This window comes from Saccostrea echinata, unplaced genomic scaffold, assembly GCF_033153115.1.
Source record: "Saccostrea echinata isolate AGI-Se365-2 ecotype Australia unplaced genomic scaffold, CSIRO_AGI_Sech_v1 ptg000053l, whole genome shotgun sequence".
NCBI lineage: Eukaryota > Metazoa > Mollusca > Bivalvia > Ostreida > Ostreidae > Saccostrea > Saccostrea echinata.
The window spans coordinates 312,044-329,677 of record NW_026889802.1 but is presented as its reverse complement, the minus strand read 5'-3'; the positions used below and the strand labels follow the sequence as shown (position 1 = coordinate 329,677).

At 34.5% G+C, this 17,634-nt stretch overlaps 1 protein-coding gene across 4 annotated transcripts; it reads left to right on the top strand.

Moving 5' to 3' along the window:
• The first annotated feature begins 1,400 nt into the window (after positions 1–1,400).
• LOC133204493 (TNFAIP3-interacting protein 1-like) lies at positions 1,401–10,544 on the top strand. 4 transcript variants are annotated; one of them, XM_061340237.1, is made up of 18 exons: positions 1,401–1,579; positions 2,483–2,655; positions 2,869–2,978; positions 3,254–3,712; positions 4,148–4,315; positions 4,539–4,579; positions 4,712–4,844; positions 5,736–5,786; positions 5,874–6,059; positions 6,505–6,651; positions 6,796–6,885; positions 7,019–7,165; positions 7,278–7,361; positions 7,456–7,615; positions 7,889–8,041; positions 8,698–8,741; positions 8,904–9,000; positions 9,338–10,544. In XM_061340237.1, exons 2-17 carry the CDS (start codon positions 2,538–2,540, stop codon positions 8,997–8,999), a joined length of 2,187 nt encoding a protein of 728 aa, XP_061196221.1. In that variant the 5' UTR covers positions 1,401–1,579; positions 2,483–2,537; the 3' UTR covers position 9,000; positions 9,338–10,544. The 4 variants fall into 4 exon arrangements, with proteins under 4 accessions (XP_061196221.1, XP_061196219.1, XP_061196218.1 ...); XM_061340235.1 differs by having other exon boundaries at positions 2,869–3,011; XM_061340234.1 differs by having other exon boundaries at positions 2,869–3,011; positions 3,251–3,712.
• The last annotated feature ends 7,090 nt before the right edge of the window (positions 10,545–17,634 follow it).

The window sequence follows — 17,634 nt, the reverse complement described above, 5'->3', positions numbered from 1 at the left end:
TGTAAAACTATTGATTCCCCATTCTGCCCCCACCCTATCCCTGGGGTTCATGATTTGAACAAATTTGAATCTACACTACCTGAGAATGCTTCCATAGCAATAAGACTATTCATGACTTTGCTATTCTGGAGAAGAAGATTTTTCAAGATTTCCCCCTATATATTCCTATGTACAACTATGATCCCCCAATTGTGGCCCCACCCTACCCCCAGGGGTCATCATTTGAACAAACTTGAATCTACATTATATGAGGATGCTTCCATATTAATGTGACAAAACATGGCTTTGCTGTTCTTGAGAAGAAGATTTTTTCAGTTTTTTCCTATATATTCCTATGTAAAACTTTGATCCCCCATTGTGACCCCATCCTATCCCCGGGGGTAATCATTTGAACAAACTTGAATCTACACTACCTGAGGATGCTTCCATATCAATATGACCAATCATGGCTTAATTTGCTGTTCTTGAGAAAAAGATTTTTAAAGATTTTTTTCCTATATATTCCTATGTAAAACTTTGACCGTCCATTTTGGCCCCATCCTACCCCCGGGGGTCATGATTTTAACAAACTTCAATCTACACTACCCGAGGATGATTCCACATGAGTTTCATATCTTTTCTGACCAAGTGGTTCTTGAGAAGAAAACTTTTGCTAGATGCTAATAATTTTTCATTAATTTGTAATTATCTCTCCTTGGAAGAGGGCATGGTACTTCACTTGAACAAACTTGAATCCCCTTAACCCAAGGATACTTTGTGGCAAGTTTGGTTGAAATTGGCCCAGTGGTTCTGGAGAAGAAGTCGAAAATGTGAAAAGTTTATAGACAGACAGACGGACGCCGGTCAAAATGTGATCAGAAAAGCTCACTTGAGCCTTCGGCTCAGGTGAGCTAATAATTATAATACATGAAGTATATATATAAAAGATTAAAAATATTAATTTACTTAAAACAGGGGCTTAAAGATAAGACAGCTTTGGTCGTACTTAAATATTCAACACATGAATTCACTAAAATTTTACATTCTCCTTAAAATGCTTTTCGTGACTATTTAATCTTGTGTAAATTATAATTCGATGCAAACCTATGTAATTATACGTGAAAATTATAATTATATATCCATTGTCCTAATTGTGAAACTGTACATTAGTAAACTCTGGGTTGTTCCCATTCATTAATAAATGTGTAATGAATAACTAATACAATAGACTTTGTTATAATATAGTGATTTTATTGATGACATCATAAATCAAACTTGTTTCTTGTTCTATATTTGGACTTTATAAGGGGATTTCCCTACTATTCCGCAATTTTACTGTCTTATTGTTTTTGGTCTTACTGTCCATGTTTTATCGTCTAAAATAGAAAGGTAACCATTTTCTTTATTTTTAAAGATAATTTTTTCGTAGTTCGACCTGTTATATTGCCCTTGATGAATGTAAGATATTAAAAACAATTTTCGTTTTTGCACATTCTTATTACGTAGCTCAAGGAAATATATCGTTTGTCCAATAAAAATTTGAAAGGAAAACCGTAAGAGTACAGCCTGTTTATACATTCCTCATTGGAATTAATACAATGTAAGTAACGAAGTTTTCATTTTTTAATATATTAATCTCTCTAACAAAAGAGAAAAGTTTACCAAAACGTATGCTTCAACTTTCATTTTAAAGAAAAGGCCTTGATGTCTAAGTATAGGCCTAGTAGGCCCATTCATGTATTTTCATTTTCACGTTGCTATAGGCCTTTTTTTAGTCGTAATGGTATGCCACATATAACAGATAATTTTTTTAGGTATATTTATAGACCATTATGAAATGATTCTTTCTGTTTAGCGATTATTTTCCTTCCGAATTTTATAGACCAATACAGATCAATGATTTAATCTTGGCATGACAAATGGGTTTCAGTACACCCAGGAAATTACGGGAGTTCTATGAATTCTGACCTATAAATACTACAGGTTTTAGTTTGGGGGAAAAGCTATACTTATTTATTCAGCCTTTTTATTGATAATTTAATTAGAGTACTGAAGTTTTCCCAAAAACCATTGCAGCTGAGGAGATGTGTCTATAAAATTTGACAAAGTTGGCCTACTTGTCATACACAGCAAATCTAAATGAGAGATCTTAGTATTGTATAAAAAAAATCTGTGATGTGTAAAAGGTAACAGATCACTCTCATGTACACGCACTGTAATCATGATAAAAAGGCAACACTTTACTTATTTCAATTATTGTCTTATAGCTATAAAAGAAATCAGACACATCATTTTTGCCATATTAAAGTTTATTTTCCTATGATAGAATTATTTTATTTATTATTATTTAATTAGGAAACAGGTGACCTACTAATCACAATAATTGTGTATCTGTATCATGTAAAAACTTTGTGGTGATTCTAAAGTTATTATGTGTATAAATTATTTAAACCACTTCCTTTTCAATAAACATAATACTCTTATGTAATTTTTTTCCCTACAGAATGACAATGAAGCATTAGACACAATGCTTATACCAGGGATATCAACCGTCAAGAATGAACCATCATGCATCCCAAACCTCCTTACACCTCCCTAGTAATGCTAGTGATATCCAGCAATTACAAGAGGAAAACGAACTACTGCACGGAAAAATTAGAGGATACTTAACTTTAGGTGGAATTTCACTTTTCATAATTTATATGTGATCTGTCTAAAGATCATAGTTCAACATACATGGGTTTCAGAGAGTGTCTTTCATTTATGAAATAATAGTACAAATGTATATTAATGTTTAATAAATTTGTATAACATTGTTTAAAAAGTTCATATACTTAAGTAATTGTTTTTGTTGTTTATAATTGATAACATAGATTTGTTATATTACAGGAAATTTACTACTTGAGAAAAAAGAAGAGTGTCAAGCATTGCAGGAGGAAAACAAAGCTCTCCGAGAAGCATTAGAGTTGATACAGAAAAACAACCAATCACAGCCTGACGTAATGGATCATGAAATAGAGGTTACATTTAACGTTAGTGCACTCAGTTTAATGAGCAATAATTGCTTCCTTGTCAAATTTAATTTCAATTTACTTAGTCCACTTATCACTTTGTGAATTTATTGTTTGTAGAGTTTAATAACCTGTCAATTAAAACTACAAGGAACTAGTTGTTATAATTTGTCCAGCAACATCTAATAGAATGTCCAATAAGACAAATGACCCTAACTCTTGAGTTAGCCTAGTGCATGTATTGTAAATTGTTTTTTCAGAAGGTTAAAATTGAAGGTCCACCATCGTTAAATACTGAAAATCAACAGAAGCACACCACTGAACATTTTCCGAGCTACATCCATAACACAGCTTCAATGTCCAACTCTTCTCCCCCCAAAGATGACACCACACAGGCCAAGCCTTTTCTGGATGACAAGATGCCAACACAAGAGTCCCTAGAATTTGAAAACCACAATGCAAAGAATCGGAGCTCTCATACCTCAGAATCAGCCTCCAGTTTTGAGAGAATAGACCCTACCCCCTCTGGATCTCTTATGGAACAGATGATGAGGCAAACTAACTCTTCTCCAAACTTAAACCGGCAGCTCTCGACAAAGGTCAACTACACCAGTTCTAGTGGTAGCCTCAATCTGATGGAGTTTCCGTCAATGTCAGAGTCTCAACAGGTCATTAGCAGCCCCCAGGAAGAACTCTTTGATCCAGTTGATGCCCAAAATAATGTAAGCACTCTAAGATTATATAACATATAAAAGATTTCTTAGCATATATAGCACACAGGATTTGAGATACAAATCCTCAAATCCTTTTATTCAAGATTTGCAAATTTGGATTAATTCTATGTGTGGCTAAGTATTTCTTTTTCAATTGTTTAATTTACATATGCATGAATATGCTGCATCAATATTTACACAGTACTATTATTAAAAAAAGATCAAAAAGATATATGTATTTATTTATACTGCCTAGTACAGTCCTTTTAGGTGCTCGCATGTAAATCAGATTTAATGAAAAATACATGTACTAGATTCATAAATACTGTACATAAATCTTAAAAACTGTATGTGTGATAATCATATATCATATAGTAATATATTCACTTGTTCACTATCACTCAAATATGCTGATTACAGTATAGTAATCTATGTTGATTGCAGCCAAGTGGAGATAACAAAGAGGAGGAAACAGTTCTGAGCATAAAGGTTAGCCAGGTGGCAGGTACCATGGATCTAACGACGGACGGCCCTGCCGAGAAAATGAGGAAGTTCCTGGAGGAGCTCGTCCCAGAAATTGAAAAACAGGAAGAAGAGACCAAAAAATTCAAGGTCAGTGGACAAAGTTCGCTTTCTGTTGGTGTGTTTAAAAATGGTGAAAAATGGCTGTTTTGCAAAGTACCTGTGAACATGTACTTGTTCGTGTGTTTTTGAAAAAGTGAAAAATTTTAAATTGGTTTTGAATTTTAGTTGCCACTATTGTAAAGAAGAATTTATTGGTTTATGTGATGATCAGAAGCAAATAGATTAAAAAGATATCGATTTTTTTTTCCAGACATGCAATTTAGCACTTAAAGAAGAAATAGAACAAGAAAAGTAAGGAAACTTATTGCTGCCTAGTGAATGACCCAAATAAAAATAAATAAAAATCTTTAAATACGTAAGATTCACTTGTCTTTTTTGTCCTTGATTTTGTTGCTGCATTGTTAGTTCCTCTCTGAATTTAAGGTTGGAGAACCGTCGTCTGCTACAGAGGATCCAACAACTGGAACATCAAGTCAACAACCTGAGCCCCGCTTCATCCATGTCCTCACAGACACAGGTCTTAGACTGGGAACAACACAGGAGAAAAGACGCACAGGTAGAGGGAAAAAGTAGACTTGTATCATGTATAAAAAGTCAATTACTGGGGCATGTTATGATAGTTATAGTGTAATAAATAATCATAAATAAATGTAGTCGTAATGTAATGTAACACTGTATGCAGGCAAATTTTCAACCCTTTTAAGCTTTGACCTTTTTGCCTTTGTCACAATTGGGTGGATTTAAAATTCAAAGAAAACAGTCATATCCTGAACACAACTGTGTCAGGGCAAATTTTAAAATGGTGCAAAATTGCAAGTGTGAAATAACATGGGGCAAAAAAGAAACCTGTATATAGAGGATATTCAATGTTTTGTAGATGAATATGGAATTTATTTCACGAGTGGGACAGGATTTTTTGATATTTTCACTCGTGCTACGCACTCGTGAAAATATCAAAAAATCCTGTCTCATGAGTGAAATAAATTCCATATTCATCTACAAAACATTGAATTTTCTGTTTATTACATTTTCTTTGATTTTTCCTTTGCCTCTGTCTTCTCTTAAACAGTGTCATAGGCTTGACGTCGTAGTTGAGCGGTTGAGACGTCATAGTTGTGAGATTGAAAACATTACATAACATGGATTTTAGCAACATATTTGGGAAGATATTTACAGTTTTAGCTCTATCAAGATTGTTAGTTACTATCTCTGTCTTATGACAGGCCAGAAATTATTTTTTTACTTACTTTGATATCCTTTCACACTGTGAGAGAATATCATTTTGGTATCCTTTCGCACTGTGAGAGAATATCACTTTCATTCAATAAATAAATCACAGTATTTTACTGTTGAAAATGTAATAAAGAATACTAGTATACAGTGATTTAGTTGTAGTTTAAGTAATTGTTGGCTTACATAATATATTTTACTTTACTTTCTTTTTTAGAAAACAGAGAATGGTAGAGTTAGTAGCAGAGAACAGGAAACCATAGACAAAGTAATTATTTGTATCCATGGCAACTCTAAAGAATAGTTGTAGTGTTTTTCAAACAGGCTATCTGTTATGGGAATGTGTTTCAATTAGTTACAGAAGGAGACCCAGAAATGGCGGGATTATTTTGGTCAGTGGACGCGGGACAAGGAGAAGTTAAAAGCAGAGAATGATAAACTGCGGACAGAAATCACAAACTTCAAAGCTCAGGACGAGAAACGCCAGGAGGAATTTGACAAGATCCTTCTGAATGCCAAGGAAAGAACTAATGAGGCAGAGGTATCAGTGATATTCTTAAGCCTCATTATGAGGACAATTGAGAAGTAATGATCATTTGATAATAAATGTTCTAAATCACCAGCAGTAAGTTTTCTTATTATGTCAGAGTTATTCCCCTTGGCCCCCATGTTGAAGTTAAAATGGGGAACTTTCTTCTCTGATTAAAAAATTTAAATGTGTGGGAGGAATGTAAAAAAAAAAAATCTTTACAGTGTAAAAATTATAAATTGTAGGAGGCTTTAAAAACATATACGTGTAATCTTCAGAAAATAATTTTTTACACCTCAATGGCAAGTTTAAATTGGTAAAATAATGAAGGAATCTGAGCATGTTGGTGTCTATTATCATTATATGGCAACCAACAGGAAATAACTCTTGTTAATTTTACTTCAATCAAAAACTTTTTATAATTCAGTGTTGCTATAATTTTTGTGATCTTATTCAGACAAGACGGGAAGATTTACAACAAAGACTGGACAGACAAACTCTGAAGGTTGAGGCATTAGAGGCAGAGGCTTATCAGAGGTCAGAGGTCGTTAACGGACTCAAAAGGGAGAAAAGTGCTCTGGAGGCTGAGGTGAATGTCCTTAAGGTAAGGGTCAAAGGTTAAAGTGCAGAGGGTATTGCCACAGGTGATGAATCTAAAGTTTTCAGATGTTAGAATGATATTTGATGCTTGTATTTATAGCTTTGATTCTACTGCCTTGCTTTTCTCGTTTTACCTTATGGTATTTAGGGAACAGGGAGTGGGGTTAGAGTCGTTGGACTTACAGAAAGCCGCAGCAGTGAGGAACTGAAACTAGAAAATGCAGTTCTGAGAGAACAGGTATGTTTATAAAATGCATTTCAGTTAAAAAAATGTATGATGTATAGATTTCATCAGGAATTTGAAGATAGAAACAGATTATATCTTGTCCACAAATCTGTTCTAATTTTTTGTATTTTTTTGGCTATTAAAGCTGACAGTATTTAAGGAAGACTTTGATAGGGAGAGAAGTGACAGAGCCCATGCCCAGTCTGTCAAGGACGACCTTAGAAAACAGCTGGAGGCAGAGCAGCGGAAGGTCAAGACTCTACAAGATCAGCTGAGGGGGTTTGAGAGACAGGTGTGTGTTTGATTTAATTTACCAGGGACTCCAAGAACTTATTCTCGGTAGATTGGAATTTTTTTTTACAATTGTTTTATGTGAAGACTTAAGAAAGATGTCTTTCCCGCAGCTTCGCAGTGCAGAGAAAAATGTGAAGCAAACAATGACAGAAAATGTACAGTTACATTCTGAAAATCAAAAACTGAAAAAAGAGGTATACTTTAAACATTAAATTTGATCAATAGAAAGTGTTTTTTAATAGTTCATCTCTTTGAATGAATGATTGTTATGAAATTTTTCAATATTAGCTTCAGCGTGAAAAGGATCGAAATGCCCAACAGCAGTACTACCAAATGATGAATCGCCCTGCGGTGCCAGAGTACCTCACCCCCTACAGGAGTCAGCCTGAGTCTGACCCACTGGCACAACCTGTACCCCCATACATGTTTCAAACAGCACGACCCCAAGGTAAGAACTCATTTCCTAAATGAATGGAGGTTTTATCTAAATTTTTGGGGGACCTATATTTGAGAGATTTTCTGAACAAATCTGATAAAAAATGCACAGTTGTACATGTAGATGATAAATTGATAGCAGAATGAAAAATACTGGGTGTCTCTGGTAAGGTATAATGGATCTGTGATTTTGAGAATTTATTTTTGACCAGGCATACCTGTTAATTGAATCAAACAAAAGTTGCCAAGTGAACTGTGTATAATCTGATGTTGTATCTGGTTGTAGACACTTCAGCTGAGTATTTTCGACCCCAGTTGACCAATAAGGCTCAGCTGTGTCCTGAACAGCTGCCTGGGGCCTGGGGATGTCCTAACTGTACCTACACAAACCACCCCTCCCGGACTGTGTGTGAAATCTGTGGATGTGTGTTCACAAGAGGTAATAATTAATAATAACTTTCTGATGTACAATGAAGTCACCATCCAACTGTGGCTTCTTTTTTTACTAATCTGTCGTACACATTGCCAAAATTAATAAATCTTGATAAAGATTCAACATTGATTTTTATGTTGCCTACCTATCAAACACATAATGGACAGGTATTTGTAGCATCTGGTGATCTGTCTGATTTGTGGAAGTGTGCAATATTATTGACACATGTACATGTATATTGGTCTATTGCAGTATGAGTGTTCACAACAATACATCAAAATATGATAAGAACAGTTTATTGATGTTTGCTTTAAAAAAAAAATCTGTGTTCATAGTACAATTAAGTCACCATAAAGATTTCAGAATTATTTAAAAATGATTAAACATCATACTACAGGTACATCTATTATGGGAGCTCGGTGTGTTCAATGAATTTATCACCTAGCAACATCCAACTCAAATTGTTACAACAGATTATTATTAGGAAATTCCTGCAACTACTCAATTTTGTGAAAGACAACTTTTAGTGGAGTAAAAGTTCACATCCAAGGTTACAGCAGAGCTAGGGTTCAGTTCCCTAAATACTCCAGTTATAATGGTCCTACAAAACTCCACTAAAATTTGTACAAATCTGCCATCTTTATGAATTTTTCTTTTTTCAGAACAGCTTCAAAACTTTTACCAGCAGAATACCAATCAGTCACAAGTAAGAAATTTCAATAGTTTTAAACATTTGCAGGTATAACAGATGAATCCAAAGTTTTTCTCCATAAAAGTTTGTCAGTAAAATTGCTTTATATCAAAATATTAATTCAACTAAGCTGTCTAAAGATGGATCATTATATATGATATTGGTATAATTATACAGCATCTGATGGCTCGGGGAGACACAGTGACACCTGGTGGTGATGACCCTCGTGACCTCTGTACTGACTCTGGACGGAAGGCTGTCAACTGTCATTAGTGTAGGTTTATAATTTTCTTATTTATACTAGAAGTTAGAAATGACAAAAACTTCATTGTCACATAAACAGAAATAAATATTTCTTATAAATATGTTTTAGTGTATAGTACTGTAGAAGCACAAATTTTTGTGGTTTTGAAAGTAATCCTATTCAATATATAGACATATAAAAATTTCGTGTGGGATTTAATTTCGTTGATAATTGTTAACAAGGATTTAATTTCGTTGATAATTGTTAACAACGAAAATAGATGAAATTTAATCCCCCATGAAGATTTCTGCTTTTACAGTATTTCTTCTTTATTTTTCTTTTTTTAAATTCAGTTTCTTTTTCACAGATTCTTCAAAATGCCACATGCCTTTTATTTGAATAATACCAATGACAGTTGAACCCTTTCAGCTTCTGTTTTTCGCCCTCTGTGAAGAGACTAACACCAGTCAGATCAAATCAATAGCTATTTTTAATCTCAGTATGTTTTGGAAGTACCAAATATTTCAATGTCAAGCTCAAAAAGCTTGCCATTGAAATATTTTGTACTTCCAAAATCACTGAGATTAAAATATAATTCAAATATTACCCCAAATATTTGAACCCTGCTTTTCGGCCCCATTATCTTGACAGGGGATATAAACAACACAGAAGCCACAAGTTTTGGATATACATGTATATCAGTGTTATGAGTTATTTCCATCACAAGATCACGGATGGATGTATTTTAGTTCTGTTGATGATTGACCACATCTAAGTGGTCCAGAGTACCCAGGGGAGATAACTCCCGATTGTGTGGAAAAACAGAGACAAGTTTAGGTGAAGGAAGAAATGTTAACTGGAACCGTAAAATGGACGGAATAAGAGTGGTCTGAAGATTTAAGATTCGGAGATGCACCACTGTTGTACAGTTTTTCTGAGAATTTCTTTGAGTTTCCACTGAAACAGAGAAGATTATTTTTGAACATCAGATTTTTGTGTTTTCGTTTACACAAATTACTGGGCTGTTGTTTTTTTTCAAATGATTCATGATGATAATATTCTATTCAGTATATACATTGAGTTGCACAAAGACGTACAAGGATAGTGGACTTTTTTTATGTTGTTGTGATGTATTAAATTATATATTTTATTTTATTTGATTTTTATTCATGTCAATTTTTTACTGTTTATTTGTGTAATGTACTGTAAATTAATTCTTTCTAATAACTAATACCTATAATTGTATTCTGTAGATATAACCTTGGTACATTATGATCTATACTCCAGACATAATACTTTAGAAAAATTATTGAAAGCTATTAAAATTCTGATTGAGAAATTAAAAAAAACGTGTCTCTTATATAGTTTATATATACTGTCTCATGTAAATATGTACTAAATTGTGTGATTTTATTATATGGTATAGAAACATTTCTTATTTTTTCATGATTATGTCAAAGGACATTTTAAGATACTGTGGTAATAGCAGGAAATTTACAAAGTAACTTTAGGAATTTTATTTGTAGTAAATATTTTTTTCCAACAATAAATCTTTATAGTGTTATGATTATGAAGCATTGCTGTGTAATTGTTTTCTTTTTAATTTTCAAGAGCAATTATTAACATTAATTATTCCCTCAATAAAATGGCGTGGCAGTTATTATTAAGTACGTTAAACAAACCCTTGTTAAAATAGTCTGATGATTTGATGATAGAATTTACTGTTAAGAGATATTCTGATCAGTCTATCACAGTTGTAGCAAATATTTATATAGCACATTAATGTTTAAAAGGAGGTCATAGTTGGACATCAAATATTCAAAATCAACTGGATTTAGCAAATTACAGGTATAATGAAGCAAGTCTGACCAACATATATGTGTTTATTCTAATATCTCTATCAAATTAAGATTTTTTTCAATTTAAATTTGTATAACAAAATTTAAATTGAAAAAAAAAATAAAAGGGCGGAGATATGAAAACATCCTTCTTTTAATTATTGAGTGATCATGTTTATTGAGAATTCTTGGAAAAGATTTGATTATTTTCAAAATTAATGCACTGGTTTTCCAATGTTTTTTTTTTTTTTTTTTTTTTAAATTCGAAATGCATGGATGATTTTGAAAACTGTCCACGGTTTGCAATATGAAATGTGCTTCCATCTTATATGTGAAAACCTTAATACTTTTAAAAACAATGAAATTGTGTTTTCAAGTCGTTCAATTCTTGATCATGGTTTAGTAACATAGCTGTAGTCAATGATGGAAGTTATTGCCTGACGCCACGTGCGTCAGGCAGTATAAGGATTAATATTTCAGGGATCCGAAACTAAGCGATCATTCTTAACATGCTTAATGAACTAGATTTTCTGCAAGCTGATTTACATCGGAATTTGTTACCTGCATTTAAACAAATACAGTTTGCAGAAGAAAGAATCATATAACTGATGCAAAATATTGATGTGTTTAATTCCTTCAATTTTCTGCACGCACATATTTATTCTTTGGATTCTTTGTACGAACATGTCCGTGTAACATTTTTTCTGCGTTTCTAAACTACTGGATCAGTCCATTTGCCTTCTACGAAAGGGGTGACACAATCATTTCGCGCCAAGTGTCACATGTAAATTATCTTCGCGCCTTTTTCTTGGGTTGTTCTATTGAATGGGTGTGATAACTTCTATGGAAATAAATAAAGTTTATTCTTTTAACATGATTCTTAAGCTCCAGATTTTTTATTAACAGTAAATTTTATCTCATTTTTTTAAGAGAACACATTGTATATGGACAAGCAACACTAAAGCAATGGATTTGCTGATTATTCTTACTATTTATTCCATAAATGAACTAGTCTAATCATAAACAAACTCCCTCCACCCAGTAAATGGGACATCCCTTCTTGATTCTGTTATCCACCTAGCCTTTCTTTCAACATTAAATTTATTAATAATGTACGTTACAAGGTAAGGTTTTTTAAAAAAGCTTAGAAAGTCAGCGAGTAGCATATTATTTCATGCTTTCTGATGAACAAGGGTTTCCTTTTAATACAGTGACAAGAGTGTAGGTCAGTACCCGTAGAGGAATGGGCTTCACTCCCGTAAGGTTCTAAGTAAAGAATCGGCAAAATGAAGAAGACATCAAGATCTGTACTGGTTTTCATTTCATAAAAAAGCACATTATTTTCATTATGAGAAAGGTCCTGAAATCGATTGAAAAGAAAAACTAACAATTTCAAAACTGTATATAAAGATGTATTTTAAGCTCATTTATAATACATGTACTTGTTTATGATAGGACCATCATCGCGTGAGTTTTGTCAGGCGGGGGTGGGGGTGGGGGGTGTTATTAGTATCTTGTTTTGCGCTAGCTATAAAGTGTACAGGTTATTTACTTTGATTTCTAGAGTAGCATTGAAGCATTTTTGTCCCAAACACTTCAAGACAACTTTCCCAGTTAAAACTGTTCATAATTTACTTCGTCGTCGAGAACGACGGAAAACAGACCAGTCTATAAATAGAGGCCGTATCATCAGTCTATCACCTACCATGAAGAAGTGCGCCCTCTAGTAAGAGAGTACACGTAATATGAATTTCTTTAAAGCGAATCATCTAACTATTTTCCCAGAATTATCAGTGGCGGATCCAGGAATTTCATAACGGGAGGGTGCAGTAGAAGGCAGGGGGTCTGGGGGGCTGTATTGAAACCCCAGTGGGTCCAGAGCAAAGCTCTGATGGGGGTTCGGGGGCGAAGCCCCCGGAAGCTGACGAATTCTTACAAATAAGAGGTGTTTTTTCCTTGATTTTAGGATAATGAACATATAAGTTCTACATACAAAAAATTCAAACGGGGGGGGGGGGGGGGGGGCGCACGCCTGTGCTGGATCCGCCTTTGATTATAATCTACGCTAGCGCACTTGCAGTTTCATCCCAACGTAATTAGTCAGATCCTGGGCTTACTAATAAATGACCAAATAGTGGCATGTCTAAGATATTCGTTAGTCTGTAGTATTTGGTTCGGAGATTTTCAAGAGAAAGTCAATTGTACATCTTGTGTAATGAAGTACCGCAACTATGTCGCTCCTTGATGACGGAAACGTTTAGCACCTCTCCTGCATATACGTTCCATAGATATTGATTGATTAGTCAGGCAAGCTTTTTGAAAAGCTATTGTAAAGCATAGTAGTATTTTAAAACAAAAAGGTCACCTTCTGTCCGCGTAATTGCCATCACTGCAATGAATATATATATATATATATATATATATATATATATATATATATATATATATATATATATATATATATATATATATATATATATATATATATATACATTTCCAATGTCTTTGTCCGAGATAAAATTTCAAATAGTAAAAATACTTTATTTCTACATAAATCTACTGGTTCATCGAAAGGCGTGGTGAAAAAAAAATCACGTGCGGGGCGGGACAAATAGAGACAGAAGCGGGGCTTGTAGCGCGTGAATTTGCAGAATAAAGAGCATGTAAATATAAGAAATAACTGTCAGATTTTTTTATTTCATGATCAATTTTAATTTTTATTTCAATTTTAATTTTATGCATAAACGCGTTCGGCGTTTATGCAAATTATCACGCAAGCCAATCGATTGATCACATCATGAAATCAAAAAATTAGACAGTTATTCCTTAAATATAATCGATCCATTCTGTTACAGTCTGCTGGTAATATCATTACAAGTAATCCACTATTATCGTCATATGTCGTCACTTCCTTTGCAGCGTTACTGCATCCTCACAATTTACTGGCGGACGTTGAAAATACAAATTTAATACAAATATATATTACATGAATAATGCATATTTGTTTCTCTTTCAGCTTTTCCTGTCTGTATTATAACGTGTGTGTTTTCATGTTTTAATCAACTGATGAAACATTTGCCACAGCATTATATGAGTATGAAATAAAACACAGATACTCGTTGTTTACAGCAATGGCATATAAAACATCAGTTGTTATCTCATACATAGAAACAATATAGGAAAATTACAATGGCTATTTAAAGAAATATATTATCACTTCAAATACTAAATCTCAAAATTGGTCCCATGAAAGCAATAGCTGTGCTAAGATTTGCAATAAAGATTAAGAATGTAGTCACTTTAGAACTGAAAAGACCATTAAATCGTCATTCTGAAATAAGACAACCATTTCATTAATGAGTGTTAAAGTAATAATCAGCCTGCCATTCCGGGGGGGGGGGGGGCTGAACAGGTGTAAATTTTATGGCAGAATGACAAACACAACACAGCTCAACTCTGAGCTCAGAGGGGCTAACCATACCAAGGTCCCTGGAGTTTGAGGACACTTAGCCTATACTAGAAATATACTACATAAGCTAGCGAGCTTATGTACAGCAGGTATAAAATGTTCATTATGACTTGTGGAAGTTTGGTTTTTGAAGAAATTCAGGAAGACGGAAGATATACACGGAAGATATCAATTCCTCATTTAGATTATTTGGGCGTTAACATAGTTTGTTGTACCTTGTGAATTAATTTTATCTGATGTGCATAAGTATTGGAAAATTACATAATACTCTAAAATGGCATTTGGCTCTGATACAAACCCTTTAAGGAATAAATTTTAAATATAAAAAGTTTGGTCATCCAACGTAAAAAGAAATAGATGACGCGTTTGATTGATTATTAACTGTGATTCGTATGAACTTGCGAAAACACCTTTAATATTATTCATATCAACATTACTTTCATACAGATTAGATGAGAGCACTTTGTATTTATTTACTGTGGTAGTCTGGTAGTCCCAATGCAATGTCGGCGAATAAATTCCTTAAATTACATAATATATGCAATTACAATTGCTGCTACGCACACACACTCGAAATATTAGATACTGGAAGAATATCTTCCATTCTTATTAACAGATTCCCTGCCACAATGTAAGAGAATCTCGTGAAATTTTATTCAGGTTACAAGAAGCCCGTGTTCCTTGAGAAAGTTTCTGATCCGCGCCTCTCGCTGTATGCGACTCACGCGGATCTGTTTAGGCGGGACATGTAGCGACTCCAGTTTCTCTATAGTACTCGACACATCCTTGTATTTCTTAGAAACATACACAGGGCACAGTAGTTTTTCAAGACGGTTGTATCTAGGGTCAGAGGTCAATGGTGGCAGACGGTTGCCAGGGTGGATAGAGGTGGATTTCAGTTTGCACCAAGGAATAAGTGAAGACATCGGTAAACTCTTTGACTTCGATCTTTCCCGATGAATGCTGGGTAATCGGTCCAAAGTTGGAGTTCTACTTATTTGACGACTTATATCTTTCGTTTGTTCACGGCTAAAATGTGGCTCTGTTTGAAAGACACTAGTAAACTGCACCATTTTTCCTCTCGATGACGGATGCCCAGTGTTTTCTTTGGACAATTTCGGCTCTTCAGTGGCATCGCCAAATTTTGAGACTAGAGTCTCAAGTCTTTCCTGGTCTTGCTTTGTTACTGCTTTAGATGTCAGTCCCATAGCGTTGAACTCGTTTCTGGAGGAATCTTCTCTAGTAAGTAGTGACCTATCAGTGACCGTCCATCCCCGGGATACCACACTCCGGTCCGCCAGTCTTCGCCTTATCGCACTGGACTTACGCTTCTGGTTTTCTATGAACATGACCCGCTCATTTTCGTATCTGGAGAGGTACGTGAGTCGCTTCCTACCCAAGTCATAAAGCGCATCCTCCAATCTCCTCTCCTCCACGAAGTGAGTAGGGGGAAGCCCCGGGGGTCTGGTATTACTGAGGTTGTACAGGTTCCCTCCGTGCACCCATTCTTTGATCTGAATAGCCCTCTTCTTCCTCCTGAACACAGCATTATTTATTCGTTCTCTACGTCGTCTCTCCTCTCCCTTCATCTTAAGTCGACCTCTGTTGTGTCTATGTATTGGTACTCTTTGGTGTCATGTTAGCACTTCGTTAGTGGAAACAATGTGTCAGTGTATTCTTTAAATGTGTTGACGTACTAAGATTTCAATGCATGCAGCAAAGACGATTTAATTGCTTTGTGTTTTATTTATGAAGAAGCCACATCAGATATGACTTGCTCAATGGATACGAATCAATCCTGTTAAAAGACGTAAAGTTTGACAAGTTGGGTCGATGCAACATTTAAGAACTTTTAAAATGGAGGCAACACTTGGACACCAGATCTGAAGATTTGTATACAGACGACGATCTTGACATGCCAATAGTTGTGCGCCGTTACCTTATAGAATATATTTCTTTGTTATTCTTATCCATCAAAAGAACTGGCTAATTCAGTTTGTCCAACTTTTTTATCACCCTAGTTTACTTCCCTTTATAGTTTTTAACCTATGAAAACATCATAGAATTTATTATAGGAATACAATTTGGTGGGCGAAGCAACTGATTAACCTATGAAAACATCATAGAATTTAATTTGGTGGGCGAAGCAACCGATTAACTTAAGAAAACATCATAGAATTTATTATAGGAATACAATTTGGTGGGCGAAGCAACTGATTAACCTATGAAAACATCATAGAATTTATTATAGGAATACAATTTGGTGGGCGAAGCAACTGATTAACCTATGAAAACATCATAGAATTTATTATAGGAATACAATTTGGTGGGCGAAGCAACTGATTAACCTATGAAAACATCATAGAATTTATTATAGGAATACAATTTGGTGGGCGAAGCAACTGATTAACCTATGAAAACATCATAGAATTTATTATAGGAATACAATTTGGTGGGCGAAGCAACTGACAAAAGTGTTTGAGAAGTTAATTGAGATCTATTTTACAGGGCCAGGTTTAAAAAAAAGGGGGGGGGGTTGGAGTCTGACATGGGTACCACATCCTCTAAACCAGATTTTTTTTTGAATAAATGAGTACCATTTTGGTTAACTGCAGATCTGTAGCTCGCTGGTCTGAAAAAAAAATGGGATGGACGACCAAAGAGCTGCAGTGCCACCTATTGAAAAAAAGTGTATATTTATTGCGTACAAAAAAGTGCGCTATTTCTCGATTTATTTCTTCGTGTATTTAAGCTGCCATCTCAAAATATTTCAAACCGCGTGTCATCTGAAAAAAATTGGGATGGACGTCCGTACCAATTTTTTTTCTTCAGACCAGCGAGCTACAGATCTGCAGCTACGTTTTGGTGGGTTCTGGTACATTCTTGGAGCCATTTTTTCACATACTAAATGAACAGAATCTAGCAGCAATACTCTTAACATCAACAATAAAATTTTGTTTCAAAATGATATCTTTGAGAGTGTTTTTTTTTGGGGGGGGGGGGGTCATCCAACGCATCCCCTATTCTGACAGACTTGTTTTAAAAAGATTATTGCATGAGAGTGCAGAAATAAATGTTATTTTTGTTTAAGAAAAAAAATCGATGCAAATCATATTCCTTTTTTTTTTCAAGCTTGCACTCCGTGACGCAAATATTCAATTTTTCCAATACACAACTAGAGTCATTTTTATGGTCTCTTCAGGAAGATACCATCAAAAATAAATTGAATATTTTAGGTCTGTAGAATGTTAATGATTCGCTGATTGGATGGCAGTTTGGATGGCAGTGGGTTTAAATGCATGTTTGAGATTTAATCTTGGAATGGTAACCTATAGGGCTATCAGAACATGGTACACA

Excerpts from the sequence above, each read along its gene's own strand:
- LOC133204493 (XM_061340234.1), top strand. The coding sequence starts at position 2,538 with ATGAACCATCATGCATCCCAAACCTCCTTACACCTCCCTAGTAATGCT. Across the intron at positions 3,713-4,147 it reads CAGTTGATGCCCAAAATAAT|CCAAGTGGAGATAACAAAGA; the intron begins GTAAGCACTCTA and ends TGTTGATTGCAG. Across the intron at positions 5,787-5,873 it reads AACAGGAAACCATAGACAAA|TTACAGAAGGAGACCCAGAA; the intron begins GTAATTATTTGT and ends TGTTTCAATTAG.